Source organism: Prosopis cineraria, unplaced genomic scaffold, assembly GCF_029017545.1.
Source record: "Prosopis cineraria cultivar Desert tree isolate PC_DT_omini unplaced genomic scaffold, ASM2901754v1 PC176, whole genome shotgun sequence".
In the NCBI taxonomy this organism is placed as follows: domain Eukaryota; kingdom Viridiplantae; phylum Streptophyta; class Magnoliopsida; order Fabales; family Fabaceae; genus Prosopis; species Prosopis cineraria.
Genome location: NW_026555503.1, coordinates 1 through 26204, shown reverse-complemented (window position 1 = coordinate 26204; position 26204 = coordinate 1). Strand labels below are relative to the sequence as shown.

The following is a 26204-nucleotide window of genomic DNA, read 5'->3' as shown; positions in this document are numbered from 1 at the left end:
AACCAAACCCTAACTTCTAATACCAAGAAAATGGAAGAAGGAAGGAGGATTTAGGTAAAGGAAGCTTACCTTTAATGTTTATGAGCTCCAAAATACTCCCAATACTCAAATTCTTCAAGTCTTAGCACTGCTCTTTTCATTTCTTTTCACCTCTTCTTTATTTCTTTTCTCTATTGCATTAGTTTTGTGATGTTATTACAGCAAAAAAGTATCCATGTGCTGTGGCGCATAGCACAGAAAGTATCCCTTCAAGCTTGTCAAGACATACGCTCCATGGTGGCCTGATCCTCAAGCTGCGGTGCACGGCACAGAACCTTGCCTTCAAGATTTCTTCCTCTTCTCATTCTTGAGTGACCCAATTCTCCTTCGAACTCACTTCTAGGGTTGGAATTAAAATCAAACACGCTTGTTAAGCCTCTCTGGACACACTCCTCATTAATACACATAACTAATCTAATTTAGTCTTAATTAATTCAGTTTAAAATCAAGGATGTTACATATTAGGCACTGGTACTTCTATTATCTTTAGAGGTACTAATCAAGCACATCTTATGTATATTGTCATTGAAGAATTTATGTTCTACTCATTTCTTATTATTGTGTTCTTTTTGTATAGATTAAGGATCGGCATAATGGGAACTGTTGTTGAGAGACTAAAGATGGATTGAAATAATTTCGATTTGAAGAGTGACAATTATGACTGGAATGGGAAATTAAACTCATCAAATTTCAATATATTCGATCATTTTGTTGGAATGAGATTTTCTAAAAAATTAGTTTCAAAAGTAATTCAAGAAATGGGAAAGAAAATGACATTAAACCTCCTTACGTTTATATGACAATGTTGCATTTACACCCAAAGGTGTTTAATGAATAATATCTAGATTATTATATTATATCACTGTAATGTAATGTAATGTAGTTTATATTGTCATTAGATGTAAAAGCATGTTATTGTTCAATGATAAATTGATTTGTTAGCATTCAATTTTTGTTCTTTTTACTTTAAGCTGGTGTGATTAAACTTTATATATAACAATAGTGACAATTAAGAATATCTCTTGATGTTTTCATAAAAAATGAGCAAATTTTCAAAATATTCATTTATGTTTTCAGAATATTCATAAGTGCTTTTGTGAAAAATGAGTAAATTTTCAAAATAAACATTTGCATTTTCAAAGTATTTATATGTGTTTTTATGAAAAATGAGTAAATTTTTTAGAATATCCTTTCGCGTTTGCATGAAAAAAGGAAAAAATTTTGGAATATACATTTATTATATTCTAAAAAGACAATATTGGTGCAATATCCAAACCTTAATTTCTGAGCCATATTCGAATATGCATTTTAGAATCCTAAAAATGTAATTTTTCTTTCATTCATTTGAATAATCATTTTGAATATGTTTTATGACCAAATGCATGTATATTTAACCATATAAAACTTTTCTTTTATGATATACAACCATCCTTTAAGGAACTATAATTTTTCTTTCATTTATTCGAATAATCATTTTGGATATTTTAAAATTTTTATACTTAGTGTCATGTTTTGAGACATATGCAAGTATTTTCAACTATATGCAATTTTTCTTCCATGATATGGAACCATCTTTGAAGGAAATACAATTTTCCTTCTATTTATTTGAACATATAGAAATGATATTTGAATATATGAAAGAAACATCATATAAACGACTCTTCTTTCATGATATGCAACCACCTTTCAAGAAAATACAACTTTTTTTCCATTTATTTAAATATGTAAAATTGATATTCGAATATAGGAAAGAAATATTGTATATGCAATTTTTTTTCATGATATGTAACCACTCTTAATAAATTGCCGCCACAGGACCTTGTTTAATATATGGATATTATTAAGTATTGACATGAAATTATTGACAATGAAGGCCCTTGTAATATATTGACAGCAAAAGACCTTGTGAAATATTAATAGCGAAGGACCTTACTCCACTTTTTTTGCCTTTTTTTTTCACAGCAAGGGCATTTATGTCATTTAGCCCTTAGCAATTAATGCTAGCAAGGGACCCAATTTTGGAATTTGACCTAAATCCTTAGCAAATAAATTTGTAATGAGGTTTTGGGCAATTTTCCCTATCTTTTCCCCCCGTTTTTGTAGTTTTATAAATGAATCCAAAACATGTGACTTGGTTGCTGTACGATCTCCTCCACTACCAAATCAGAACACCTAAGCCACAACCATACAAGGTCACGCGTACTGTGGTCCAATATAAGTATGTAACCCATATTACTTCTTAATAATTGGGCTGATTTTCATTTGTGAGTTCTCATAAAAATAGGCCTATATCTCGGTTTGTTTTTTGGTAACTGCACGATTTTTCCATAATCCACAAATTTCTTGATTACAGTGAGAGCGTGAACATGATCAGACACGAAAAATTCCACTTCTTCAGGGAAAAAAAAAATCACCCTAAAATCTTCACTTGGTAATATTTCCTTGAAAAGTCTTATTAATTTTAGAAGCGCGAGGCGAGAGATACTAAATTGTAAATATTAGTAATAATTTTTCTTTTTACCGAAAAAATTCAAAAGGAGGATTGTCCTCATCCAAGTGCGAAAATAAAAATCTTCTTAGAACCAACGCTCCAGTGCTGCCTTTGCTTAGCAATAGTAGCAGAGCCAGAGCATCCCGTGATGTGCCTTGTCTTTTTTTTTTTTTTTTTGATCGAGACGTGCCATGTCTTTACTTAGTCATTTGATCTATTCATAGGAGTTAGTATTGCAAAGGAGTACGTCAGCTTTCTCGTTTCAATCTGAATTTAACTTGTCAAGAAAACGTTAAACTCTGAATTAAAACTTGTCAAACTCTGAATCACAACTTGTCATTAAAGTTTTGAAATCACATGATAATTTCCAAAAAATCTAAATTATAAGTTTGCAATATTATTGCACTCGTCAAAATCTAAATTACAACTTGTCTCTAAAATTTTTGTAGCCATTGATGGTGGTCCGGCCACCAGTGCCAAAAACCTGCTACTATAGGACCTGTTTTCATATAAGGATTTGTTTTATTTTTTTGCATTCAAATTTATTTTCAATTTGTTCCTTAGATTAAGTAGTTTCACAAGCTTTTGTCCTTTTACGCTAATAATTCCTCCTCAATTGATATTTTCTCATATTCTTCTTATCACTATCTTTTCCAATGCAAATTGGCAGAGTAATAATGGCGTGGTTGGCAGCTTGCTCAAGCTTGGTTTTGGTGGCTTTGCTTGCTCTTGCAGTTCAAGTAGTATACTTCTCACCCATAGACCCAATCATAGTTGAAAGGCCTCCACTCGCTTCTCCTTTCGCCGTCAACAACCATTTACAGAACGTCATCAAGCTCGGTGAAGGAATTCTGAAAGATCCGGAAGATGTTTGTGTGGATAAACATGGCACTCTTTATACGGCTACAAGAGATGGTTGGATCGTCCGATTACACCGAAATGGATCCTGGGAGCACTGGAAGAACATCCATAGTCCTACGATGCTCGGAATTACAGTCACGACACAGGGGGCTCTCATTGTTTGTGATTCTGACAAGGTATTCAATTGTTCTACTCTTTCATTTCCAGACTTGTTTAAGGAAGAACCATACGCAACTGGTTAGGCCTCTCACAGCTTTCTGAGATACAGGAGTATTTGATGTGCGTGTGCAGGGGTTGCTTAAAGTCACAGAAGACGGTGTCAGCGTTATTGTTTCTCAAGTGAACGGTTCTAAATTAAGGTAACAACTTTGTTATATAATCTTATTAATTGGAATTGGAAATGCTTCATTAATGCTTGGGGTTGCTGGTTTGGGCTTATCATTTGGGTAGATTGGCGTGTCCCCAAATCTATTGTGTTTGAGAAGTTTCCTCATTTGATTCTGGTGCGATTTTAACAGAAATGATAATGCATCTTTAATTAAAAAAGATGAATAACGAAGTCATCCTATAGCAATGAACATTATGAAACAAAATAACAATGAAAAATCACGAAACGAGATATTGTTGGACTATAGGTTTGCAGATGAAGTGGTGGAAGCGTCAGATGGGAGCTTATATTTCAGCATTGCCAGCACCAAATATGATCTGCATGAATGGTATCTAGATGTGCTGGAGGCAAGACCTCATGGGCAATTGCTCAAGTACAATCCATCCTTAAAAGACACCTCTGTTTTCTTAGATAATCTGAGCTTTGCCAATGGCGTTGCTCTCTCAAAAGACGAAGACTATCTCTTAGTCTGTGAAACATGGAAGTAGGTCTATCTCAACTCTTAGCCAACATATACTTCCTTCTTTTCTAATATATATATTTATTTATTTATTTATTTATTTATTTATATGTTAGTAGCTTTATTTCCTGTAAATCAGATACAGGTGTCTGAGGCACTGGCTCAAAGGCGAGAAGAAAGACAAGACAGAGACTTTCATTGACAATCTTCCTGGTGGACCTGATAACATTCATCTTGCTCCTGATGGCTCTTTCTGGATTGCTATGCTTCAGGTAAATGTTAATTGGTGAACTACGTCGAGTTCAAACTAATTGTATTGAAATGATTTCTTTTTCACTTACAGGTCACTGATGAAAAACTGGGGTTTGTGCACTCTTGGAAGGTATTGAAGCACTTGGTGGCCTCATTTCCAACACTGATTAATGTCGTGAGAGGTATTTATAAGAAAGCAATGGTGGTAAATGTGGGGAGCGATGGTGAAATAATTAGAATATTTGATGATGATGAAGGGAAGGTGATGAATTTTGTGACCTCAGCTTTGGAGTTTGAGGACCATCTTTATTTGGGAAGTCTCAATTCCAATTTCATTGGGAAACTACCTTTGCGCATTGAAAAATAAACTAGCTATCTACTGATCGATGCAAGTTAAGCTTTCATTTCAAGTCATGGTTCTGTATTCCGTCTGTATTCTCAATTCAGTGCCTCTTTTCTGGTTTCATGAATATGAATGATCTGACTTAGCTGTTTCTTTTTTTAGACTTACAGTAAATTACTATCTAGATATTGCAACATATTAAAATTCAAATTAATATTATAAAAAATTATTTGTATCATGGTTTAAAATATTTTGGAAACAACATAACTGATAACACAGATTTTCATTTGATATATAGTATAATATAAATTTTAAAAATAATTATTTTTATTTAATAATATGTTATTCCCGTGCATATTAAAAACTTAAACTTCATATTTTATTTTTGAATTTATTATCCCATGCACTTGATATATTATAGATTATTTAATAATTAAAAGCTAATCTAGAAAGTACAAATAAATATGTTAAAAAGATATTATAAAAACTTTTCATCTAAACAAAAACTTATTATATTTTATAATTTGCTACCCATGCTTATTTAAAATTTTAAAAATATATTTTATTTTAAAATTTATTACCTGGTGCATATTAAACATATAAACAGAAACTATTTTTTAGTATTTTTACTGTCATATTAAAATAAGTGTAAATAAAAAAATATCTTATTATAATTTTAAAAGGGGGAATAAAAAAGGTAGCACAAAATGTAAGGAAAAGAAAAAAAATGAAAAATATAACTTAAAAAAAATGAGAGAATTGTGTTGAAGTCTCACACAAAAAAAAAATTAATTTATCATAAAATTTATTAATAAATAAAATAAGGTTATTATATTGTCAATAATTTTAAGTTAATTGCTAATGTACTTTATGATAATTGTAGGAGCTTATGTAATTTTCCTTTAAAAAAAAAGAACAAAAGGCACGATTTTCATAGCACTGCTGTTCGTTGCATCCAACTTTCAGGATGGTGATAATTGGTGATTGATGAAATATCTGGGTCATTGGCTATGGTACGAACAAATCGTCTGAGGAGGGATAAGCCTCGTCATTCTTATCATAAACTGCCTGGTACCTTGGAAAGTCCCAAGACTAATAATGGCGTTGTTGGCGGCAGCCTCAAGCTTGGTTCTGGGGGCTTTGCTTGCTCTCGCAGTTCAAGTGTTGTACTTCTCTCCCATTGACCCCATCATAGTTGAAAGGCCTCTACTGTTAGCTTCTCCTTTCCCCGTCAACAACCATTTACAGAACATCATCAAGCTCGGAGAAGGCATTCTGAAACATCCCGAAGATATTTGTGTGGATGAACATGGTATTCTCTATACAGCTTCCAGAGATGGTTGGATCATGCGGTTACATCGAAATGGGTCCTGGGAGCACTGGAAGAACACTCATAGTCATTCAATGCTCGGAATTACTGTCACAAGACAGGGTGCTGTCATTGTTTGTGATGCTGACAAGGTAATCAACAGATCATTTCTTTCATCAGCAAATTACTTGGCTTGGCTACAGGCCTCTAATCTAAACAGACAAGACTTTCATGAGCTTAATTTATGAGATTTAGGAGTAGTGTAATCTGATGTACAGGGATTGCTTGAAGTCACAGAAGATGGTGTCACTGTTCTTGTTTCCCAAATGAAGGGTTCTAAATTAAGGTAAGAAAGTAACTATGCGTGATCGTTTTCGAAGGTTTTCGGAATTGTTTTTGCATCCTCCTAGGGCAGCTAGCTAGGCTTTCTCAATTACTGTATGGTGAAGACACAAAACAGAACAGTTTGTACAATAAGGCAGATTTTATTGTTGGTAAATGAGAGAAGAAATGATGACTATATAATTAAATTTGTGTTATATACAACGATACAAGGTTTGCAGACGAAGTAGTAGAAGCTTCAGATGGAAGTTTATATTTCAGCGTTGCCAGCACTAAATATGATGCACGCAATTGGTATCTAGACGTGTTGGAGGCGAGACCCCATGGTCAATTGCTCAAGTACAATCCATCCTTGAATGAGACTTCTGTTTTCTTGGATAATCTGAGCTTTGCCAATGGCGTTGCTCTCTCAAAAGACGAAGACTATCTCTTAGTCTGTGAAACATGGAAGTAGGTCTATCTCAACTCTTAGCCAACACATACTTCCTTCTTTTCTATTATATATATATATATATATATATATATGTTAGCAGCTTTATCTCCTGTAAATCAGATACAGGTGTCTGAGGCACTGGCTTAAAGGCGAGAAGAAAGGCAAGACAGAGACTTTCATTGACAACCTTCCAGCCGCACCTGATAACATTCTTCTTGCTCCTGATGGCTCGTTCTGGGTGGCTTTGGTTCAGGTAATTCATTAAAGTAATTAATTAATCCACTAGCTAGGGATCGAAAGTTTAAATTCAAAATACAGATATTGAGTTCATGCCTTTCAAAACTGATGTCACATACAGCTCACTTCTGAAAAGATGGGGTTCGTGCACTCTTCAACGATATTAAAGCGCTTGGTAGCTACGTTTCCGAGCCTAGTTAATGTGGTTAGTGGAGCGTATAAGAAGGCGATGGTGGCCAACGTCGGAACCGATGGTAAGATAACCAGAATATTTGATGACGACCAAGGGAAGGTGGTGAGCATGGTCACTTCAGCTTTGGAGTTCGAGGACCATCTTTATCTTGGAAGTATCAATTCCAATTTCATTGGAAAATTACCACTTTGAAACCACAACTAGCTTAAATTCCACTCTGAATCCGATTTCATTTCCAGTCATGGTTCTGCGTTCAGCCCATGAATCCTTGATTTAAGAAACGAGTTTATACTTTTATGGCTTCTGAACTGTTTATTAGTTTATTACTTTTCCTCTGTTTTAAAATTTATATAAAATATTACTCCACGAGAATATAATTATACTATCATTTAATGCAATACTTCAGAAAGATGAGACGCAAATCACAATTGTAGCTAATTGAATGAGGTATAGTTGGAAAAAAAAAAAACAAACAAACAAACAAACCAGAATATTGACATATTCCCAATTTCTAATTATTATTTTTTTCAACCAATTTTTGGGCCAGGTCGGGCCACAGACAATGTGCCATCCACCTAGCCTATGATACTTACTATAAAAGAATTTAATCTAACTTGCATAATTTTAAAAAATTTAGTTAATCACAATAATTATGTCTAAAATTAAAATATTTATATTAAAATATCCTTGTAATTAATATTTATCTTTTCTTTTAATTTAATGATTGATATTATCCATTTAGAAGTGACAGTTTTTTAAAAAATGTAATTAAAACTTGTTAAAATTTATATTTTTGCTTATAATAAAAAGCAAAGAAACACAGGGTAGCTTCTTAAAATGTAATTAATATTTTTTAATTTATACTTAATATATTTTTATTCAATCAAATGAGAATAAGAAAATTTTTAAGTTTTAACAATATTAATAATAAGAGTTTGATATAAAATAAATAATATATAAAAATAAAATCACATGAATAATGTATAGAGTATTTTTAATTTAAAAAAATTATTAAGAATTATAAAATTATTTTCTAAACAAAGATATTTTGAACTAATGCAATTATATTTTTTATTAAGAAAAAATTTATTTTAATTTTTTATTTTTCTTACTTTTTTTTATACTCATTCAATATCACAAGCTTCAATTAATTCAAATTCGAGCACTGGAAAGCCTTAAAAAGAGTGGCTCTCTTTAGCATATTTTTTCTATTCCTATCACTTGAGGGATCAAACTCAAGAGTTGATGGTTAAGAGAACCCAGACTTTTTTATCATTTGAGCCTGATTTTTTTTTAACTTTTTTTGTTTATTATAAGATTTTTACAATGAGTTGTGAGACAAAACTTGGCCAAGATTAGTAGGAGTTTTGGCCAGCTCATCTTAGTCAAATGAATACTTTTTTTTTATTGTCTAAAATATCCTCACAACCCATAATTATGAGACTAAGGGTTTATAAATTAAGAATTCAAACCCCCTTAGTCCATGAACACTTTTAATTAGTTGCCCTGGTTTTCATTGGTGCGGAAACATCTTTTGGGATTTCAATTAATTTTGGGCTTTGACCCTCCTTGTTTACACCAAAAAAACAAAAACAAGCAAAGCAGATGTCATAAATTATTATTAAAACTTCAATGAATAATGCGATCTTAGAATTCAAAATGAATTAATTTTAATTTGACCATTGGTAATCGGGTGAAATGGAGATGATTTGATTATTTTGTAATTAAGATTGATGATTTAAATTCTTTTTTTTGTACAAATTGATGATTTAAATTCTGCAGATGAAAGAAATTACGTATTCAATTCACGGACAATATTTAAATTTGTTAGATTGTTAGATAGTACTAAAAATTATATATTTATATAAGAAATTAAATTTAACTTTATTGAAAGCACGTAATCAGTAACTAATTAACTTACAATATCTACTCATAAATTATTGAGTATCAAACTACTTAAATTTAAATCTATACAATATAAAATTCTTTTTTTAAGTCAAATATCAATAATTACATAACATTTATACTATATTGTAGAAACGAAGTATTATTCATTTTTTAATAAATTCATATAAGTTTTCTTGTGAGATATATATACATATATTCACACTAATTATTCAATCTAGCCCATCTTGAAAAAAGTTATGAATTATGAAATTATTATTTTTAAAATCAGATTGAACATATACATATAAGTTTTCTTGAAAAGTAGAAACAACGTAACGCCTGAAGCTTTAATATATCCATGTATATGGTTCATGCCAGTCTTGCGCGTAGCAAATTCCAAGAGTTAACAATGGAGTGGTTGGCAGCCTGCACGAGCCTGGTTCTGGTGGGTTTGCTTGCTCTCGCAGTCCAGGTTCTCTACTTCTCTCCCATAGACCCAATCATTGTCGAAAGGCCTCCATTTTCGGCTTCTCCTTTCCCAGTCAACAACCATTTACAGAATGTCGTCAAGCTCGGTGAAGGAATCGTCAAACATCCCGAAGATGTCTGTGTGGACAAACATGGCACTCTCTATACGGCTAGCAGAGATGGCTGGATCCTGCGATTACACCCTAATGGGTCCTGGGAGCACTGGAAGAACACTCATAGTCATACCATGCTCGGAATTACTGTCACGACACAGGGTGATGTCATTGTTTGTGATTCCGACAAGGTGGTCAATTTATCTGCACGCTTTCTTTTCCAAACTTGATTACTTTCAGAAGACCGATATATAGACACCATTGTATACTGTCTAGGCCTCTGATTTGATGAGATTTTCTGCTTACTCAGATTCTGGGGTATAATGATGTGCAGGAGTTGCTTAAAGTCTCAGACGATGGTCTCACAGTCCTTGTCTCTCAAGTGAACGGATCTAAATTAAGGTAAGAACGGTGCCATATAATATCAATTGGTATTGCAAGACTGCCTTTAAACTTGTTTTTCTTCCCCCAAGGGGAAGCTGATTAGGCATTATTATTTGCCAAAACTGGTTTGCCCCCAAATCTAGCACGAATCACTAATTGGCTAAAGTAAGAATTAGGCATGAGAAGATAGGCCTTGCTTCTCCGAGGTCCATACCAACAATGAGGTCCGCATTCCCAGTCAGTTAGACTTTTGTGTAGATTGGTTTTTCCCAAAATTAAATTTGTATCGTCAAAGAGACGCTTTAGTTGAACTGTTGAAGAGTCTAACTCAAACATCAAAGTCATGAATAAATAGTTGGTCAGTGTTCAAGAGACGCTCCATTAACACAACTAACGGTGCAAAAATAAATCAGTAATTAGTGAAGTACTTAGCAATACTTGGTTTTGGTGTTAACGTGGGCTTGGACTGTGAAGAGGCCTGCCACTTTGGGCCTAGAAGGGATGTACGGGCCGCGGGGAAGGAGTGCAGATACATAGGCAGAGGAAATGCCAACTGGGAGGCGTGATGGATGAACTATTGAGTCTTTCTATCATTCTGACATTTCTCTCGTTAGATCTGGCCACAGTCCTCGTGACAGCGAAGTTTCTACCAAATGATAATGATATGAACTCCGCATATTTACTTCAAACGAAAAACACAACTCAGTAATCTTTTAATTTGAAATGTTTGAACTAATCAGTAAACAAGTGAAAGTGGTAAATGACTTTTTACCCAGTACACTAATGATTTGATTTGAAATGTTTGTATACAGGTCTGTAGATGAAGTGGTGGCAGCTTCCGATGGAAGCTTATATTTCAGCGTTGTGAGCACCAAGTACGATGTGCACAATTGGTATCTAGATTTGCTGGAGGCAAGACCTCACGGCCAAGTTCTCAAGTACAATCCATTCTCAAATGAAACCAGTGTTGTTTTAGACAATCTGAATTTCGCCAACGGCGTTGCTCTTTCCAAGGACGAAGGCTATCTCGTGGTCTGTGAAACTTGGAAGTATGTCTATTATTTTCACCAACCAACACACATTGTTTCGCTTCCCAACTCTTGACACGCTAATACTTTATTTCCTATAAATCAGACTTCGTTGTCTGAGGCACTGGCTGAAAGGAGAAAAGAAAGGCAACACACAAATATTTATTGATGACCTCCCCGGTGGACCTGATAACATTCATCTTGCTCCTGACGGCTCTTTCTGGGTGGCTTTGGTTCCGGTAAAGATTTTTTAAAGTCACTAATTAATTAATTATAATTAATTAATTAATTAATGTTGCATCATTAAACATGAAATGATTTCCTTCAAATAAAAACTGAAATGATGTGATATGCATGTGCTTTTGGAGAAGCCGGCTTTTGTGCTGTCTTCCAGCTCCAAGTTATTAAAACACTTGATGGCTTCATTTCCAAAACTAATCAGTGTGGTGGCACCGCCGATTAAGAAGGCGAGGGTTGCAAATGTGGGAAGCGACGGTGAGATCATTCAAATATTGGATGATGAGGAAGGGAAGGTAATGAGTTTGGTCACTTCAGCTTTTGAATTTGATGGCTATCTTTACTTGGCAGATCTCAATTCTAACTTCATCGCAAAATTACCATTACCTGCGGAAGCCATGTCCGCCTAATCAATAAACTTTTGTCTCAGCTAATCGCCTTTTTGTTCTTCTTCTTGTTTTTTTGGCCTCCTATATCATATTACGGTATATTTATGAAATGAAGGCACGAGAAAGCTGCCTAGAGATAGATCGTGTAATCATGTATCTCGTGTGGTTCACAGTACATCGTGACTTCGTATCCGAATGTGACAAATACGTCGACGCTTGGCATCGCACCAAAAACATTTCGTCATCATGACTCTTGAACTTGATGGAATTATATTTCCAAAATTTATATATTTATTTATATAATTCATATTATTTCAAAGTTCAAAATTACTTTATAAATTTTCCATGCATTTTTTAATGGTCTTGAATAAAATGATTCTTCGCGAAAATATTTAGCATTTAAAAGGTAGTACAAGAAAATTGTGTAGCAGAAAAAGTTTAGGGACAATTTCATGCTATATTTTAAATTTTAGTCAAAACATAATATTAAAAAAATTAGTTAAAACATAATCACATTCAAGAAAGGTATAAAGTCGTCAGTTCCTCAAAAAAGTATCATCTTGCTTTCCCAAATAAGATGTTTTAGATTTTTTTTAAATAAGACCTTTCAAAAAATATGTAAATATATTAATTCGCAGATCTCTTAGGCAAAAATATTATATACACAAATTTTTTTTTGTAAAAGAACTACTTTCTTCATATCAAATTATAAAAAACTTTTAAAAGAGTTTTTTTGTCTCAAAATATAAAATATTTTAGATAAATTAAAGTTTTATTAAATGTATCAATTTTAATTTTACTTTCTCTCCTTATAATTAATTCTTATTCCTTCTTTTTTCAATATATTAAAAAAATGATATTTTTTAAAAAAATTATATTTTTATTTTAAAAAGATAAAATTATTAAATATATTTAATAAAATTTATTAATACATGATATTTTAAAAATATTTTATAATTTAAGATGGAAGATGTAAAATGCACCCAAAATTTTAATAAGATTGGAAAATTGCTTATCCAGTTCATCGTTACTGCTTAGAGGGAGACAGAGAAGAGAAACATACAAAAAAATGGAAAGGGAAAGCGATGGCTACAAGGAAAGGATCATTATAATCATAATCGTTATTATATTATGTTCTAGTGTATATTTAGGAAAAATCCTGACCTATATTTAATATTTCATTGATTAATTAATTTTTTATAAATAATAATATAAAATCCTTAATAAAGTGTACTACATTTATGAACTCATTTCCACAACCCACACTAATTAATTGCTATAATAATAAATAAGAAAATAGCACCCATACTCCTCCTCCTCCTCCTTCACAGAGGGCTATTATTTTTCCTTTGAACCAGCGTGATATCTTTTCAACTGAGGTTCAGGCATCGTGGTCCCTCCATTGTTATTCATTTTCCGTCGGCCGCGATCTCCGCCATTCCCCTTACCTGATCAGGTCTCTCTTTAAGATTTCGTTTTTCTGAAATTATTCCAAATTGCCCTTACTTTATTCAAATTATTATTTCTCTATGCTTTCCCCTCTCTTCCTAATAATCTTCATTTCAGGAAATTATTCTCCGCTGGGTAACTCTTCAATCTTACCGTTATTGTTCTTGATTCACCAACTCTTCGTTCGGGAACATATTATATTACAATTTCTCATCTGTGGAGGCTAGTTTCTCGTGGATTCAGCAAGTTGTTGTTCTGTATCTGAATCAGGTAAAATCACCTTTTGTTTTTGATATGACGGCGGCTAATTAAGTTGAGGTGCTTCTTCCAAAAAGGCCAGATCCATTTTTTATTTTGAAAAGGGAAGCGCAGTGGTTGAATTGTCTGTTTTTAATATATAGTTACCCAATGTACTGAGATACGCGATATGTTTTTATCTTCTTTAAACTGACATCAAATTGATTAAGGTTGTCATCTCTTGTTCTTTCTGTCTTATCTTTCTTTCACTTGAGCTGAAACAGTTGTTAAAAAGGAAAGGTGGTAAACTTATTTTCTGCTTGTGTTTAGACTCTAGTGTTTTGATCTTTTTAAACAGTTTGTGATTTGTGTTCCCTTTGTGTGAAAATGTCGGGTATGAATGAAGCTCAAAAATAGTGCATCTGCCCTGATTTTGTTGAACTTCTCTTTTTGCCCCCTAATCTAGTTACAATACCTTCTTATTATAAGTTTCATAGATTTTTCGTTTATTGGACCTAAGGTTCAGGACACTTTTTGTTTTTGCAGGATGAAGGGAGGCTTAAATGGGTTGAAGGGTAAAGAAATTTCACTTATTTCCATTGTTCTCATGTCCGCGACTATTCTTTTATGGACCTGGGAGAAAACCCCAGGTCTTACAGCCTTTCTTCCTCCTCAAACACAACTGCAGCTATCTTCAGGTTCCATCAGAGAATTCCTTTGGTTCTTGATATTCTATCAACATGGCAATATTAATCAGTTTTTTATTTTTTTCAATGAAGGTAGAAACATATGTATTGTTATTTTTCCATTAAAAATTTTCTGACAGTGTTACAGAGTTATCCTTCTATCTGAGTTCGGACTGTACATGTCCTCTGTTTGTCTTAAAATCAGAAAATCCCATCACATATTGTCCTGTGGTGTGGTCAAAATGGACATTAAATTTTTAGCATCTTCATAATAAATACTACTCTGTGCTCCAAACTTAGAAAGTTCCAGCTAGGTAGTAAGCACACATTTTTCCTGGTGTTTTATTTATAGCCGTTGCTGCATTTGCTGCAGAAGTAGGTGGAGGTGGAGGTGGCTCTACCAATAAGCAGGAAGAACTACAATTAAATGGAGTGACTCAAACAGTTTCTGCAGAAAGCTCTTCTAGAAGGAGCATTGATGAAAGCCATACAATAACTACTACACTTACAGAACGTAAGATACTGTTTTATGTTATCCTCGTTGACAATATGTCCCTCTTGGGTGGCATCCTCTATATCAATGAGTATATGTTCACCTTTATATGGAGCTGTTTTGTGCTTAATCTGGTCATTGCTGTTGTAGTGAATCTGTAATGCGTATTTTTATCGTAACCTATCTGGTATGTTAAATGCAATGCCATGATGCAGATATGTTCTTCCAAAATCCCATACATGCTAATATCAATATAAAATGAGTTTCAGCTTTCAACATCATTTTAGCATTACAACATTTAGCAATTCGCATATAATCTTTCAGTTCTCTCACCTGTTTCTTTGAGCGTATACCAACTCAATGCTATGCTAAATCTTGAACCTTCTCTCTCATTGTGTGATATTGTAGAAATTCACTCAAAGTCATCGGATGACAAAGCTGAAGTAAAAGAAGTCCTAGAAGCTGGGAACAGTCACATTGCACAAACTCTTTCCAATCCAGAAAAAATTAATGAAAATAGGCATCAAGAAGAAGGGAAGGAAGCATCAAAAGAAGCAGAAAGTAGAACAGACGTTGTAGCTTCAAATCAGTCTCCACAAATAAGCTATTCAGTTGATAGAAAAGACAACGAAAATTGGAATAATGTTACAGAACATAAAGGTAACGGATTTTTACTTGACATACCAAGCTATTGTATTGTCCATCAAGTTCCTGACATGTTCAAACTAATTCAAATATCTATATACATGTATATATTGTCAGTTGAACTAAAATTAATACATGTTCTTGCAATGGCCTTTCAAATAATGAATTTTTACTTTGGAGAATATCTCTAATCGTTTCTGAGAAACTAACTTTTTTGTTATTTATAGACCAGTTTCGAAACCTTCAAGTATCATTATCAATGGTTTGACAAGAGTTACCATTCTGTTTGTTCCTTCCATTTGTTGGCAGGGGCATGCTAGGTAGCGCTTAATCATTATTCTGAGTGGGTTTTGTAAATGAGAAACTTTATACATCTCCATGGTCCTGAATTGGGATGATAAAATTTATACTGCATATGTAAATTCTGCTCAGTGGCTCCACCCACCAGTGAACAGGCTACTGCAACAGTGATTTTGTGCATAATTGTTGGACTTATGAACTTTCTATTAGTAAGTACTGTCTAAGTAATGATTGTTCTCCTGTTGGCACTTTCTCCAGCCTGTAACTTTGCAAAAGGAAAATGGGTTCTGGACAACAACCGGCCTTTGTATTCAGGGTTTGAATGCAAGCAGTGGCTGTCAGCGATGTGGGCTTGCCGGTTGACACAGCGTACAGATTTTGCTTATGAGAACATTCGATGGCAGCCAAAAGATTGTCAAATGGAAGAATTTGAAGGATCTAAATTCTTGAGAAGGTATTTCATTCTTTTCACTCAGTTGAGGAATGCTTGATTAAGTATAAGTTGTGCTGAAATTTTTTCATTCTTCAGAAAAAATATCCCATAGATGTCTGGTCAATTAATGATGTTCTTTGTGTATTTAGGATGCAAAACAAAACTCTAGCTTTTGTTGGAGATTCATTGGGCCGGCAGCAGTTCCAGTCTTTAATGTGCATGATCACAGGTGGCAAGGAGACAACTGATGTAGAAGATGTGGGGAACGATTATGGGTTGCTTTTAACTGAGGGTGCTGCTCGTCCTAATGGATGGGCTTACCGTTTCCCAAGCACCAATACTACCATCCTGTACTACTGGTCGGCAACTCTTTGTGACATTGAACCTATTGATTCAAATAACCCCAATACTGAGTATGCCATGCACCTTGATCGGCCACCAGCATTCTTACGTCATTTCATTCACAAGTTTGATGTCCTGGTTCTCAACACAGGTCACCACTGGAATCGAGGAAAGCTCAAAGGTAATAGATGGGTAATGCATGTTGGTGGTGTGCCAAATACAGATAAGAAAATAGCAGTGATTTGGGGTGCCAAGAATCTGACAATTCACAGTGTTGTTAGTTGGGTGAATTCACAGCTTCCTAACCATCCTGGTTTGAAGGTATTCTTTCGGACCATCTCCCCTAGGCATTTTTTGGGCGGGGAATGGAACACAGGAGGCAGTTGCAACAACACTGCCCCCATGTCCATTGGAAAGGAGATAATAGATGAGGAGTCTACCGATAAAAATGCAGCGCATGCTGTGAAGGGAACAGGGGTCAAACTCTTGGACATAACGGCAATTTCTCAGCTCAGGGATGAGGGTCATATTTCACGATTCAGCATTACTGCCAAGCCTGGCGTGCAGGATTGCCTACATTGGTGTTTGCCAGGTGTTCCTGATACATGGAATGAAATACTCTTTGCACAAATATAGTAAGTACATGATGCCAAATGAAGAATATTTCGTTGGTCTCGAAATGGCCAATTATAGCCATTCCATGGCTTTGAGGAGGTTATGGGATGAAAGACGAACTTCTGAGCTGATCTGGCGGGAGATTCAAAGTTGTTTGGTGCGGAGACACGCTCACATCGCATTGATCATAACACGTTTTTATTGCTCCTTTGCATGCTAGCGAAGTAGGAAAAGAAGCTCCTGGAGATGGTCACTATGAATTCGGATTTGGATTCAGCGAAAGACTAGTTATTCTGTGAAAGGCAGCAAAAATCTATGTATTTTAAGTTTTAATTACATCTTAAGATTATTAAACGAAAACCTCATGGTCACGTTGTATTACAGATTAAGAATGGCTACAATTAGGTAGCTGGCATGGAATTTTACTGCCTTTTACTGAATTTGTTTCTTATTAAGTATAAATCCTTGTCAGGTGGCCCCTCAAGATAGCCCCTCTTTGGTAGGGGTAAGATCAGGAATTTTGAGCCAACTTACCGAAATTTTTTATTTTTGGGTGTACGATATGACTGAAGTTTTAAACTTATTTTGTTAATTGAATTCAGTACCATTCATCAGGGAAATCTCGTGGGATCTTCAATTCCATAGATTCTTTTTTGTTTTGGTACTTTGTCTACTCTTGCCACATCATGAAAATTGAAAAGACTTTATTTTTTTTTTGGGAGAAATCTTCTAATTTTAGTAAAAGGAAATTTGTAGTGGGACAAGGCAACTTTCATTAATTTTTTTAATTTTCAAAAAATTGTCTGAATTTAAGGAGTGTTGTTATCAAATCAATTGCAAGTACAGATATTATCTAAGCTGAAAACTGAAGGTTGATGGAGGACCAAATATAAATATTTGTCATCCATCATAATTTTCTTTCTCATTTCTATGAACTACTTCACAAACTAAGCTGACTACTGAGTGCTAGCTTGAACTTAACATTTCACGTTTTGTTGTGTAATCTTCGCATGGCTTGGTTCTACTGATGCAACTTCCTTCTAAAATGACGAACCAGGTCCGACAGATTGTTTTTGGATTCAAGCCTTAAACATTGTCAAATGGTCTCCCTATCTTAAATGACACGCCACGGCAAGACGTGTGGAGCTACACGAGCAACTTTTATTGCCAGAACATAATACGTATACAATAATAAACCACTATTGAACGTTGGAAGAAGACGGCCGCCGTTCATTTTATTTATTTAGTGATTTAGTGCAATCTAATTATAAAAAAAAAAAATCAAAGAGCGTGATCGTCCAAGTTTTTACAAAATTCTTTTACTGCTAAACATCGTTATTAAGTTTTTTTGAATTGCAAAATTTAGAAGACAGATAGGTTATTTTTCTCCTTCTTCTTTTTTAAGGAAAAAAAGTAAAAAGACAGATAAGTTATTCTATCTTTAAGATCTTGTGACGGATGGCGAAATCATCATCAACATATAATAGATAACTATTCCAGAAAAGTTAAGCTTATGAACAGTAAAATGGGGATATTTTGCAATTTTTTAGATGAACAGAATGAGGAAAAATAAAATTACTTTGTAATTAAGAAAAGAAAAGATAAAAAACAAAAAAAATAAAATATAATGTAATAAATATATAGACGACATAATTATAAATGCCAATAGAACAATAATATAAAATATAATTATATATATAATATAAGAATACATTAATCTAACTAAAAGTTTATACTTTTTTTTCAAGAGTTAATTTATACTGATAATGTGTTATAAAATATAGCTAACGTGAAAAGCAAAGAAAAACAAGACAATACAAGAAATGGAAAGAAAATAATAGAAGAGAGTTTTTATTTATTTACTTCTATACATATGTTTTGAACATAATCTCTATTTATAAGCATCCAACAATTCAAATCCTTCCTAATATTGTAAAGATATAAAGAGATATATAGTGTTATATTATGTAATCTTTGAAGATTATATGCTATTAGTGATTAGAAATTCTTTTCATACGATTCATTAAAACATTAAAAATAAAGGAATCTAAAGAACTGTGAGTTATGACATTCATAACATAATATTTATAATAATTTTCAACTAATTTTGATATTAACTTTTTTGAAACAATCCTAAAGACACAGTACCTGTTGGAATATTCATTTAATTATGGATTAACATTAATTAACAAGCCCAAACAGATTGGTCTTTATGATTTGTGTGGACCGTGATAAGAGGACCACACAAGTGAGCCCAATGGGCAGAGGACCAACCCACAAACCAGTAGTCGTCAGTTATTCCCTATCTCTTAACTGACTGAGTCAGAGATAATAAGATATATAATTATTTATTATTTAATAAGGCGGTTACCGATCTGATCTATATTAGTCGATAACCGCACATACACGACTCATTCTTCTACTCTATTATCTCTAAACTCTCTGTAAGCTCTAGGGACCTGTAGGTTGTGTACTTGCCTACACTCGAGATAATCGAGCTTTCTCAAGCGCTCATGGATTCTTCAAGTACGCATGAATTACTTTATTTATCATATCTAATTATATATATATATATATATATAGAATTGAGATATTCAATCTAACACTTGGCATCAGAGCCTGGTTATGAATATTAATCTATATATCTCAATTCAATATTCTTAAAGAGATGATGATAAATTGAATATGATAATGATGATTTTGGATATGTGATTTTGGTTTAAATCTGTTATATTTATGATGAAACCATTAGCATGATTCATTAAAAAAAAAGGGATGAGAAATGAGGTCGGTGCGAATGTCCACGACCATAAAATTCTAGATTCTTCAGCGTGGTGAAAGGAGGAGTCGCGGAGGTGGTCGTCGGCGTCGTGACGGCAGCGAGTTCTGCTTCAGTTTCACAACGCTGCACAGTCGCCGGTCGTCTTCCGTTCAGTCAGCGAGTTCTGCTTCAGTTTCACGGCGCTGCACAGTCGCCGGTCGTCTTCCGTTCAACAACCCTCGCCGGCGACATCCCCATTCTCAGCTCCTTCTGGATCCAGCTCGTGGTCAAGGAAAGATGCCGTTCAGCAGCGTCTGCTTCTCGCGGCGTCGTGGTGGCCGACTGGCTGTTCACATTCGCCGACATCCTGGTTGTTGCACAATCACCAGCGAGCTCCTCCTTTCTCCTATGGGTTGCGGCAGCCAAGGACGCTGCAGCAGGGACATGCTAGGATTCGGTTTCATGATTCTAGGGCCCAAATTTCGTTTGGGCCCAGATCCATAAAAAAATTAGGGAGAAGCTGGCGACGCAAATGAAACTGGATCCTAGGGATCCGGTTTCCTTGTGTCTGGGCCTGGTTCAAAAAAAAACTTCTGTTAATTGCGTTTCGGCCTCAGTTTTAAATTACCTCCTTAGACCCACAATTTATTGAATTTATGAATTAGCCCCATTATATTTTAGAAATTATATTTTAGTCCCTTAACTTTCAGAATTGCAGTTTTGAGCCAAATATCTTCAGAATTACTTATTTGTCCCTGATTACCTTTCAAAATTTCACTTGAGTCCTAGATTCATTTCCTAATTCCCAAAAGACCCTAAGGACTTTTAAAATTATGTTGTTTTATCCTAAGGTCATAAAATTTATGATTTTGTGAATTATTAATGATGCTTAGGATCTTGTAGCATGGATAATGGACATACCCCATAGGTGTGACATTATTAATGTGATTTTGATGGTTGGCCTTGAGGATAGGCTAATAACACTCCTTTAATGTGTTTAGATATTTGTTGTACCCTATAGGTATGGAAATATTTAATACATTATTTTATAGAGACTTTTGTATGAGCTAAATTTTTTATGGTATATGAGCCTTCTTGGTGCATGATTATAGTTGCATAATTGATAATCACTTGTTAGGGAATTCTGTTTTATAATTATGTTATGCACGCATAATTAATTTTTGCCAATTTCTATTTTGCGATTTCAGTTTCTACTTTTACGCAACAATCCTTTGTGAAGGTTCTAAATGGGACTAACTATGATGACTGGAAAGAGTCCCTCAATATGTATCTGACCATTTCTGAGAAAGATTTAGCTCTGAGAGAGCCCAAGCCTGCGGATCTCTCTTCCGAGTCCAGTGCTTCTGAAATAGCCTTCCATAAACAATGGAGTGAGTCCAACCGAATCTGTCTAGCGATCATCAAGTACACAATTGAAAAGGGAATTAGGGACAGCATTCCTAAAAATGATACTGCAGTAGAGTACTTGAAAGCTATTGGTAACAAATACAAGAAGCTTGACAAGACTCAAAAGAAGTACTATCTGTCACTTTTTGACAATACTCAATATGACGGAGTTTCTGGTGTCAGGGAGCACATTCTGAAGCTTGTTCATTACTACAACAAGCTTAAGTCATATGGGATTGATTTGGGTGAAAGACCTTAGTTTACCGTGTTCTTCAATCACTGCCATCAGAGTACGCATTCTTGAGGACTTCATACAACTCACAAGAAGCTAAATGGTCTGTTGACCAGATGATATCGATAGTCACTCAAGAAGAGGAAGCTATAAAGAAAAATTCCTCTCACTCAATAAACTATGTTTCTCATGGCTCTAGCAGCAAATCTGGAGGGTCATATAGGAAAAGGGAAAGAAGCATGATGCCCCAAAGCCTAATAATCCAACCTTTAAGAAGGCTGGTGATAAGAGTGAGAAGTCAAGGAAGAAACCCTTTAAAGGGTTATGCAATTATTGCAAGAAATCCGGGTCACATTAAAGCTAATTGCTTCAAATTGAAGAACAAACAAGAAAGTGAAGGTACAACTCTTCAAACTGCCCCTCTAGCTCTAGTTTGTTTTGAATCTAATACTATTAAAACTTCCTTTGACTCATGGTGGCTGGATTCTGGTGCCACTGTACATATTGTGAATTCTCTACAGGGGCTAAGAAACCAGAAGGTTCCAAGTGAGGCACAGAGGTTAGTCTTTGGCATAGCAGGGAGCAAGGCATCAGTTGAATGCATTGGAACTGTTTCTTTGTATTTAAATTTCTGGTCATGTTTTACATTTGAACAATGTTGTTTATGTACCTTCTGCAAGAGAAATTTAATTTCAACTTCTGCATTGGATATTTGTGGCTATTCATTCTTCCAAGGAAATGGGAAAATTGACATTTGTTTTGATTCCATTAATGTTGGTGTCGCTTCCTTGATATATGGTTTATATCGATTGAATGATTGGTCACTTGAACTTCCTAATCTCCATATCAATGCTGCTATTGGGCATAAACGTCAAAGGCCCAATGATAATTCCTCTATGTTATGGCATCGTCGTTTGGGTCATATCTCTAGAGAGAGATTGGAGCGCATGACCAAGCAAGGTGTCTTACGAGACCTTGATTTCTCAGATTTTGAGACTTGTGTTGACTGTATAAAGGGAAAATTCCCTGCTAGAGCTAGAACCAAAGGGGCAAAGAGGTCTGAAAACACTTTAGACTTAATCCATACTGATATCTGTGGACCTATCACACCTTCGGCTATGGGTGATTTCAGATATTTCATCACCTTCATAGATGATTACTCTCGTCATGGATGGATTGAACTCTTACGTGAAAAGGGCGAGTCTCTTAATGCATTCAAGACCTTTAAAGCAGCAGTCGAATTAAATCTAGCAAGTTGATCAAGCGTGTGAGATCTGATAGAGGAGGAGAATTTTATAGGAGATATCTGAGAGATGCGAGGCCGGCCGCTTGCTTTGTGTACCTTCAAGAGCATGGCATTGAAGCTCAGTATACTATACCTGAGACCCACAGCAAATGGGTTGCAGAAAGGCAAAATAGTACTCTCATGGATATGGTTAGAAGCATGATCAGTCACTCTTCACTGCCAGAATTCTTGTGGGGTGATGCACTTAAAACTGCTGTTTATATTTTGAATCAAGTTCCTAGCAAGTCAATTCCAAAGACTCCATATGAGTTGTATTTTGGAAGGACTCCTGCGTTGAAGCATATGCGAATTTGGGGTTGTAAAGCACAGGTAAAACCTTACAATCCACAACAGATGAAGCTTGATGCTAAAACTATTGATGGTTTCTTTATTGGCTATTGCATCGGATCTCGTGGGTACAGATTCTATTGTCCAAATCACACTACTAGGGTAATTGAATCTGACCGAGCTTATTTCTTTGAAGATGCCTTAGACAGTGGGAGCTCTGTGCCTAGGCATGTTACTTTACATGACAAAAGTAGCATTTTGCCTATGCCTATCTTTACAAACCCTCATGTTGATAGAAATAATGCCGTGGATCAGGATGAAGCTCAAGATGAACCACTTTAGAAGGTAATAGGGATCTAGTTGTTGAACCAAGACGGTCCCAAAGGGTTCGCAAGTCTGCTATTCCAGATGATTACATGGTGTATTTGCAGGAATTTGATTCAGATGCTATTGATAGTTTAGACCCAATATCTTACTAAAAGGCTATTTCTAGCTCGCATTCTTCTGAATGGTTGGAGGTTATGAGTGAAGAAATTGCCCTCTATGTACCGCAATCACGTATGGGAGCTTGTAGAGCTACCAAAGGGTTTTAAACCAGTGGGTTGCAAGTGGGTCTTTAAAACAAAACGAGGAGCTAGAGGTGAAATTGATAGATATAAAGCCATACTTGTAGCTAAGGGCTACAACCAGAAAGAAGGTATTGATTACACGAAAACCTTCTCTCCGGTATCCACCAAAGATGCTTTTAGAGTGGTAATGGCTTTAGTTGCACAGCTTGATCTTGATCTTCACCAGATGGATGTTAAGACTGCGTTCTTGAATGACGATTTGTATGAAGAAGTCTACATGACACAACCTGATGGTTTTGTTGAATCTGGTAAAGAACATCTAGTGTGCAGATTAAAGAGATCCATCTATGGGCTAAAACAGGCCTCTAGGTAGTGGTATCTGAAATTTGATGAAGTATTACCTCACTCGGTTTTGTTGAGAATGTCTCAGATCAGTGTATCTATCAGAAGTTTGATGGGAACAATTTTGCCATTCTTGTTCTCTATGTTGATGATATCTTGTTAGCCAGCAATTCAATAAATTTCCTCAATAAGATAAAGCGCCTATTGTCTTGCCATTTTGACATGAAGGACATGGGTGAAGCCTCCTTTGTTCTTGGGATACAGATTCATCGTGATAGATCTCGTGGTATTCTTGGTTTATCACAGGCCACTTATATTGAGCGGGTACTTAAGAGATTCAGAATGGATTCATGTTCTCCTTCACCTGCTCCTGTACAGAAAGGTGAGCTGTTGTCAGAGCTACAGTGTCCCAAGGATGATAAGAAGAGGGCTAAAATGAGAAAGATACCATACGCTTCTGCTGTCGGCAACCTTATGTATGTTCAAGTGTGTACTCGACCAGATATAGCCTTTGCCATTGGAGTGCTGGGTCGATACTTAAATGATCCAGGTCTGGATCATTGGAAGGCTGCTAAGAAAGTTATGAGGTATCTTCAAGGTACAAAGAATCATATGTTGACTTACAAAGGTCAAATTCTCTTGAGGTGTTTGGGTATTCTGATTATGATTTAAGGGATCAGAAGATCTTGAGATTGTTGGCTTTTCAGATTCAGATTTTGCCTCTTGTCTGGATGATCGTAAATCCATGACTGGATATATTTTCATGTTGTCTGGAGGAGTTGTCTCTTGGAAGAGTGTGAAACAGACACTTACGGCAATTTCATCTATGGAAGCTGAGTATATTGCTTGGTTTGAGACTACACGTCATGCTATATGGCTGAGGAAGTTGATATCTGGCATGCACCTAGTTGAGTCAATATCACGTCCTCTAACCATTTATTGTGATAACAAATCTGCAGTATACTATGCTAACAATCACAGAAATTCCAGTCGTACAAAGCATTTTGATATCAAACTTATGTTTGTGAAAGAGAAAATTGCTGAGTCTCAAACCCGTGTGGTACACATTCCTGGCACGCAGATGCTTGCAGATCCACTGACTAAGGGCTTACCTGTAGAAGTTTTTCAAAATCATGTAACTTGTATGGGTATTGTGAATTCCTTTGATGCCCTAGTTTAGTGGGAGTTTGAGAACCTTTTGTTGCAATTTCTCTTTAGGCTTTGTTTTTCTTTTGTGAGTTATGTTCAGTTCAGTTAGATGCATCTATATCATTTGTATCCCTATAGGATTCAATGATTATATTGTGGTACGCTATGCATGTCACTTGTTTCCCCATAGGAATCAGTGATTTATGTTGTTATCTTACTAAGCTGTGTTTTGAATAAAATTCATATTTTATTTAGATTATGAGATGTTATATCACTTGTTTCCCTATAGGATCCAGTGATTTTGTGGAGTTTCATTTTCTGAATCTTGTTTGTGGCTTGTTTATACAACTTGCTTAATTAATGCAATCCAAGTGGGAGATTGTTGGATATTCATTTAATTATGGATTAACATTAATTAATAAGCCCAAACAGATTGGTCTTTATGATCTTGTGTGGACCGTGATAGGAGGACCACACAAATGAGCCCAATGGGCAGAGGCCTAACCAACAACCCAGTAGCCGTCAGTTATTCCCTATCTCTTAACTGACTGAGTCAGAGATAATAGATATATAATTATTTATTATTTAATAAGGCGGTTACCAATCTGATCTATATAAAATATTAGTCGATAACCGCAAACACACGACTCATTTCTTCTACTCTATTATCTCTGAACTCTCTGAAGCTCTGGGGACCTGTGGGTTGTGTACTTGCCTACACTCGAGATAATCGAGCTTTCTCAAGCGCTCATGGATTCTTCAGGTACGCATGAATTACTTTATTTATCATATCTAATTATATAATATATATTAGATATATGAATTGAGATATTCATCTACAGTATCTTCACCAGGTTTATTTAATAAAGAATTACCTCTTTAAGAGATAACATTTCGTTAATGCAGATTAACTAAATGATTGAATGAAAACATCGTTTAATGATTCAGCGAATTGCTCACTATACCCTCATTCTCTAAGTAATGAATAAATTATCTCTGGCCCAAAAAAAAAAGATAAATTATCACAGCCGGCAGAAACAAAACACGTACAAGCTGAAGGATTTTTCTTTCTCGTAAACTTTAAAGCAAACAATAAAAGGTGAAAATCACAGCGTCG

The 26204-nt window shown here is 34.9% G+C and overlaps 4 protein-coding genes across 8 annotated transcripts; all 4 read left to right on the top strand.

Moving 5' to 3' along the window:
• The first annotated feature begins 2943 nt into the window (after positions 1-2943).
• On the top strand, positions 2944-5940 carry LOC129295716 (protein STRICTOSIDINE SYNTHASE-LIKE 5-like). 3 transcript variants are annotated; one of them, XM_054934262.1, is made up of 6 exons: positions 2944-3567; positions 3683-3750; positions 4027-4263; positions 4379-4511; positions 4583-4673; positions 5801-5940. In XM_054934262.1, exons 1-6 carry the CDS (start codon positions 3187-3189, stop codon positions 5806-5808), a joined length of 918 nt encoding a protein of 305 aa, XP_054790237.1. In that variant the 5' UTR covers positions 2944-3186; the 3' UTR covers positions 5809-5940. The 3 variants fall into 3 exon arrangements, with proteins under 3 accessions (XP_054790237.1, XP_054790236.1, XP_054790235.1); XM_054934261.1 differs by having other exon boundaries at positions 2948-3567; positions 4583-4883; positions 5801-5939; XM_054934260.1 differs by lacking the exon at positions 5801-5940 and having other exon boundaries at positions 2949-3567; positions 4583-4987.
• LOC129295718 (protein STRICTOSIDINE SYNTHASE-LIKE 4-like) lies at positions 5137-7650 on the top strand. Its single transcript, XM_054934263.1, has 5 exons — positions 5137-6295; positions 6422-6489; positions 6699-6935; positions 7039-7171; positions 7277-7650. The coding sequence occupies exons 1-5, from the start codon at positions 5933-5935 to the stop codon at positions 7538-7540; spliced, it is 1065 nt and encodes a 354-aa protein (XP_054790238.1). The 5' UTR covers positions 5137-5932; the 3' UTR covers positions 7541-7650.
• Positions 7651-9644: 1994 nt separating this feature from the next.
• Positions 9645-11875, top strand: LOC129295715 (protein STRICTOSIDINE SYNTHASE-LIKE 4-like). Its single transcript, XM_054934258.1, has 5 exons — positions 9645-10007; positions 10151-10218; positions 11013-11249; positions 11335-11467; positions 11597-11875. Exons 1-5 carry the CDS (start codon positions 9645-9647, stop codon positions 11873-11875), a joined length of 1080 nt encoding a protein of 359 aa, XP_054790233.1.
• Positions 11876-13156: 1281 nt separating this feature from the next.
• On the top strand, positions 13157-17494 carry LOC129295714 (protein trichome birefringence-like 16). Of its 3 annotated transcripts, none has more exons than XM_054934257.1 (7): positions 13157-13310; positions 13421-13573; positions 14087-14238; positions 14606-14740; positions 15128-15379; positions 15923-16118; positions 16247-17494. In XM_054934257.1, exons 3-7 carry the CDS (start codon positions 14088-14090, stop codon positions 17073-17075), a joined length of 1563 nt encoding a protein of 520 aa, XP_054790232.1. In that variant the 5' UTR covers positions 13157-13310; positions 13421-13573; position 14087; the 3' UTR covers positions 17076-17494. The 3 variants fall into 3 exon arrangements, with proteins under 3 accessions (XP_054790232.1, XP_054790231.1, XP_054790230.1); XM_054934256.1 differs by having other exon boundaries at positions 14603-14740; XM_054934255.1 differs by having other exon boundaries at positions 14600-14740.
• The last annotated feature ends 8710 nt before the right edge of the window (positions 17495-26204 follow it).

What these genes read in the sequence shown, in the direction of transcription:
- LOC129295716 (XM_054934261.1), top strand. Translation starts at nt 3,187, where the DNA reads ATGCAAATTGGCAGAGTAATAATGGCGTGGTTGGCAGCTTGCTCAAGC. An exon ending in TTGTTTGTGATTCTGACAAG is followed by an intron (nt 3,568 to 3,682) that starts GTATTCAATTGT and finishes GTGCGTGTGCAG; the next exon opens with GGGTTGCTTAAAGTCACAGA. An exon ending in TCTGGATTGCTATGCTTCAG is followed by an intron (nt 4,512 to 4,582) that starts GTAAATGTTAAT and finishes TTTCACTTACAG; the next exon opens with GTCACTGATGAAAAACTGGG.
- LOC129295718 (XM_054934263.1), top strand. Translation starts at nt 5,933, where the DNA reads ATGGCGTTGTTGGCGGCAGCCTCAAGCTTGGTTCTGGGGGCTTTGCTT. An exon ending in ATGAAGGGTTCTAAATTAAG is followed by an intron (nt 6,490 to 6,698) that starts GTAAGAAAGTAA and finishes CAACGATACAAG; the next exon opens with GTTTGCAGACGAAGTAGTAG. An exon ending in TTAGTCTGTGAAACATGGAA is followed by an intron (nt 6,936 to 7,038) that starts GTAGGTCTATCT and finishes CCTGTAAATCAG; the next exon opens with ATACAGGTGTCTGAGGCACT.
- LOC129295714 (XM_054934255.1), top strand. Translation starts at nt 14,088, where the DNA reads ATGAAGGGAGGCTTAAATGGGTTGAAGGGTAAAGAAATTTCACTTATT. An exon ending in AACTACTACACTTACAGAAC is followed by an intron (nt 14,741 to 15,127) that starts GTAAGATACTGT and finishes GTGATATTGTAG; the next exon opens with AAATTCACTCAAAGTCATCG. An exon ending in TAATGTTACAGAACATAAAG is followed by an intron (nt 15,380 to 15,922) that starts GTAACGGATTTT and finishes CACTTTCTCCAG; the next exon opens with CCTGTAACTTTGCAAAAGGA.
- LOC129295715 (XM_054934258.1), top strand. Translation starts at nt 9,645, where the DNA reads ATGGAGTGGTTGGCAGCCTGCACGAGCCTGGTTCTGGTGGGTTTGCTT. An exon ending in GTGAACGGATCTAAATTAAG is followed by an intron (nt 10,219 to 11,012) that starts GTAAGAACGGTG and finishes GTTTGTATACAG; the next exon opens with GTCTGTAGATGAAGTGGTGG. An exon ending in TCTGGGTGGCTTTGGTTCCG is followed by an intron (nt 11,468 to 11,596) that starts GTAAAGATTTTT and finishes GTGCTTTTGGAG; the next exon opens with AAGCCGGCTTTTGTGCTGTC.